The sequence below is a fragment of the Carlito syrichta genome, unplaced genomic scaffold (assembly GCF_000164805.1).
Source record: "Carlito syrichta isolate Samal-C Ts95f unplaced genomic scaffold, Tarsius_syrichta-2.0.1 Scaffold169390, whole genome shotgun sequence".
NCBI lineage: Eukaryota > Metazoa > Chordata > Mammalia > Primates > Tarsiidae > Carlito > Carlito syrichta.
Window position 1 is genome coordinate 34698 of NW_007113486.1, and position 4492 is coordinate 39189.

Genomic DNA, 4492 nt, shown 5'->3' on the forward strand with positions numbered 1-4492 from the left:
ACAAAAAAAAAAAAAAAAAAAAAAAGGGGATATGGGAGTTATGAACCAGGAACCATGGATGAAAACCAAATGGTTCCTGGTTCATAACTCCCATATCCCTTTTTTTAAATGCCTTTTTAAGATTTTTGCTTTTGCCGGGCTCAGTAGCTCAGCCTGTCATCCCGCGCCTTTGGGAGGCTGAGGTGAGTGGATTACCTGAGCCCGCGGGTTCGAGACCCGCCTGGGCAGCGAGACCTCATCTCTACCATAAATCAAAAAATCAGCTGGGTGTGGTAGCGAGCGCCTGTAATTCCGGCTACTTGGAAGGCTGAGGCGGAAGGATCACCGGAGCCCAGCAGGTCGAGGCTGCGGTGGCCGGGAGCAGCCACTGCACTCCAGTCTGGGCGACAGAGTGAGACTCCAACTCAAAAAAAAAAAAAACCAAAAACCAAAAAACAAACCAACAACAAAAAAAAAGATTTTTGCTTTTAATTATGTAGTTTAGGAACTACAATGACTAAATAGGATTTAGCACTCCTAACAGAAAAAGGCTTTGAAAGAAGACACAAAAAAGTATTTTCCCCATTATATCTATTTCATAGCAAACTTTCATGAAAACGTATCCTGATTTTTCAAAGTAATAGAAACTTAGAAACAGAAAAAACGATGACTTGTAACACCTAAAACAGTAATGAAGACAGAAAGGCAAACCACTAATAACTTTGCTGCCTTCCATTTATTTGGGTGATATGGAGTGTTCCTCTGAACATTCAATTGGCAAAAACCACCAAATAGCCTTTCCCTATCCTGAGTCTATCGTTACTCTTCTGGGACTCTGCAGTAACTCTACCCAGAACCATTGCTAACTCTTATTAATACTTTGCTCATGTCCTCAGTGAGAATAAAAACTTTTCAATTGAGTCAGATTACATAAAATACTTACCATCTTTGGCTTCTGATCTATGTCCAAGTTTGATCTGGTAGAGAAAAAAAAAAATCAAGCACACCAAAAACGTGTTAAATTATTTAAAGTCACTACATAATACACAAACATTCCAAAGACTCGGCCACAGTGGAAAAATAGACAGCAGCCTATTTTTCCTGGTATAAGGCAAAAAGGGAGCAGGAATCACAAACCAGAAAGGCAAAATTAACATTAGAAGAATCAAGTATCTACCCTTGTCCCTTAAGTTCCTAAACTACATAATTAAAAGCAAAAATCTTAAAAAGCATTTACAAAAGAAACTTTATCTTTTCCAGGTTAAATGTGGACCAAATGACTGAAGGTATACTGGTTAAAAAAAAAAAAAGCAACAATTTCAAATTAGCCTACTTGGGAGGAAAGATGTGACATACAAACAGAAAATAACATGTGCAGTTGGTAATATGCCCAGTAATATGCTCTTAGGTACCACATTTTCCAAAAAGTAAAAATGACAAATCGTGATATGGAAAATGGATAAACTGCTACAAGGACATGTTTAGTCTTATGCAAAATGAATTACGTGGGGCACCGGGCCTTCTCTTACTACTTTTTTAAGGACTGTCAGTAACCAAGTAAAGACTACTTCTGAAAACACATGGAAATTTTATCTCTTAAAAAATCTCCTAGCCGGGCTCGGTGGCTCAGCCTATAATCCTGTGCGTTGGGAGGTGAGTGGATTGCTTGAGTCCACGGGTTTAAGACCCGCCCGGGCAACTTGACAGGACCTCATCTCTACAATAAATCAAAAAATTAGCCGGGCATAGTAGCACGCGCCTGTAGTTCCAGCTACTTGGAAGGCTGAGGCAGAAGGATCGCCGGAGCCCAGCAGGTCGAGGCTGCAGTGGCTGGAAGTGTGCCACTGCACTCCAGTCTGGGCGACAGAGTGAAACTCCAAGGAGCAATATGAACAAATGTCAGGACACCTGGATTTAAATCCTAGTTTCAACAATTACTAGCTGTGTGATCTTGACAAATCATCCAAGTTCTCAGATCCAGGTACCTCAAGTATAAAACAGGGTTACCTTTACCTACTTCACAGCCTATTTTGAGGGTTACCTAAAAAATGCAGGTAAAGTGAAAGCTAATTATGACCTTGGTCTTTTGAACAAACATAAGAAGTTACTTAAATCACTTTAGGAAATGTGTCGCCTCAATGTCGCTAATGCTAGTGAAAATCTTTCATGATAAATCTGTACCCAGCAAATATAGGTAAGACAGAGTAGATGCAGGTGAGACAGAAATAATTATCTGTAAAGATCACGATATTGAAGCCATCTACATAAAACTTAGAGTATTAAGGTTGACATACCTGTCAAGATAATAACTACCATGGCTTCCAGTACTTTGACGAAACCTCAGATGCATGGCCTTCTGACCACGTGTCTGTGGTTTCATATAGTTGGAGCCTTCACTGTATCCCTGGGGGTTGCAGCTTTAAGTTTGTTACAGCTGAACCAAGAAAGAAGGCATATACAGAGGTCTACAGAATTTATAATTCTATGAAAGATTTTGAGGAGATGAGAAAGGCTGGTATCTTTCAGAGTGCAAAGTGATTTTGGAATGTAAAGAATTTTCTTGGGTTGAAGTACACAGAAGTTTGTCACAGACCTGTGTTCCTGAGTAATCGCTTCTCTTGATAAATAAACAATTAATAAATCTTAAAAGTTAACATTGAGCCATGAAATGAAAGGTGTGGAAAAGACCTCAGCCCTTCAAAGTTGCAGCTCAGGGGAGAAATTAACAAACTGGTTGTTTCTAAATTCGCTTTTCCTTCAACTGAGAGCAATTGATTATACTCACATCTTGGTCCCTGGGGAGGTGGGAAGCTCCCTACTAAATTGAGAAATACGTTTTCCCTTAAACAATGAGCCTAACATCACACGGATCTCCTTGATGGCATCCTAAGATTTGAACGAGGGAACCCACCTCCCACATACTTTCTCTATAAGGTCTTACTGCCCAGGAGTCGGTAGTCTATGGACATAGGATCTGCTTTAAGATAGCCTTTTTAAGCCTGGTTCGGTGGCTCAGCCTGTAATCCCATGCCTTGGGAGCCCGCGGGTTCGAGACCCACCTGGGCAACTTGGCGAGACCTCATCTCTACAATAAATCAACAAATCAGCCTGGCTGGTTCCAGCTACTTGGAAGGCTGAGGCGGAAGGATCGCCGGAGCCCAGCAGGTCAAGGCTGCGGTGGCCAGGAGCAGCCACTGCACTCCACTCTGGGCGAGGAGTGAGACTCCAACTCAAAAAAAAAAAAAAGCCTCTCTAAGAAAAAAAAACTAAGGATGATGTCGGAGATGTTTTTCAGACTTTGCATCCTGATGGACCCCTGCCCCCCACTGGGACCAGGGACACATACCAAGGAGCCGGCTCCACCGGTCCTGTGACCTCCCCTCCCAGAAACCGGCTCCGCACACAAAACCAGTTTCAAAAGCCCCCAACGACGCCCTCAAATTATTCCTTAAAAATCCCTAGCCTAAGACTTTCCGGGAAGGGGATTTGAGATCCCCTGTCCTCCTCACTCAGCTGCTTTTCTGCGGATATTAAACTCTTTCTCTCTCTCTTTTTTTTCTTTTGAGTTGGAGTCTCGTCGCCCAGACTGGAGTGACACGCCCAGAATGGAGCGCCGTGCCTCGACCTGCTGGGCTCGGGTGGACCTTCCGCCTCAGGCTTCCAAGTAGCCGGAACTACAAGCACGCGCTACCCCACCCGGCTAATGTTTTTGATTCATTGTAGAGAAGCGGTCTCGCCAAGGCGCCCGGGCGGGTCTCGAACCCCGCGGGCTCCGGCAATCCGCTCGCCTCGGCCTCCCAAAGTGCTGGGATGACAGGCTGAGCCACCGAGGCCGGCCTAAACGCTTTCTCCGCGGTCACAGCTGCTGTGCATCTCGGATTTTCGGGGCAGCAGGCCTGAGAACCCGGCCACGCTGGAACAACATCCACCAGTTCCGAGGACTGAAGGAGGAGGGCAGCACGTGTCCCCCTAGCCACCCTCCGAGCTCGTGCAGAGAAAAGAACGAACTGCTTCTTCGCCCCTTCCAAGTCAAGGCACAGAACCAAAAAACTCGTTCAGCCCTGGAGTTCCACCTCGGGACACAAGGCAGCCTTCCGTTTCTGGGGACGACACGAGTGACTCCCCGGGATCAGCGCGTCGAGACCGGCAGAGCGGTCATCCGTCCACTCACGACACGGGCATCTCCAGGGGGCCTCGAAGGAAAGCGACGGAAACGTCCACTCACCTTCTTGATGGCGACGATCTGGTTGGTGTTCTTATCTCTGGCCTTGTAAACCGTGGCGAACTAGAAAGAGCAGCGGGAACCGCGTAAGGGGGCGGGAGTCGGCTCGGGTCCGCCCTTCGGCTTTTGACATCTGGGGACGCCAAGACCCCGGGGCCCCCGGCGGACTCGCGACAGCCTGAACGTGGTCGGTCACGCCACGTCCCGCTCCCAAGAGGCGAGGGCCGCTCCGGGCTCGCCTCGGGAGGCGGAGCGGCGACAGCAGGTGCCTCTCGGCCGCCGCCCCCGGGG

General features: G+C 46.8%; 1 protein-coding gene across 3 annotated transcripts in view; it reads right to left on the reverse strand.

Annotated features, from left to right (window-relative positions):
- CDK7 (cyclin dependent kinase 7) overlaps positions 1 to 4492 on the reverse strand; it is a 25773-nt gene that overhangs the window by 20935 nt on the left and 346 nt on the right. Inside the window, exons 2-3 of one of the 3 annotated variants that reach the window (XM_021709239.1) lie at positions 4205 to 4264; positions 923 to 956 (exon numbers count right to left, since the gene is read on the reverse strand). Coding sequence is in view for 2 of the 3 variants with exons in the window: in XM_008051293.2 (XP_008049484.2) it covers positions 923 to 956; positions 4205 to 4266 (96 nt within the window). In the remaining variant the exon portion in view is untranslated. Of the gene's footprint in view, positions 1 to 922; positions 957 to 4204; positions 4267 to 4492 lie in introns of all 3 variants that reach the window. The other 2 variants (XM_008051293.2, XM_021709238.1) reach the window with 2 other exon arrangements.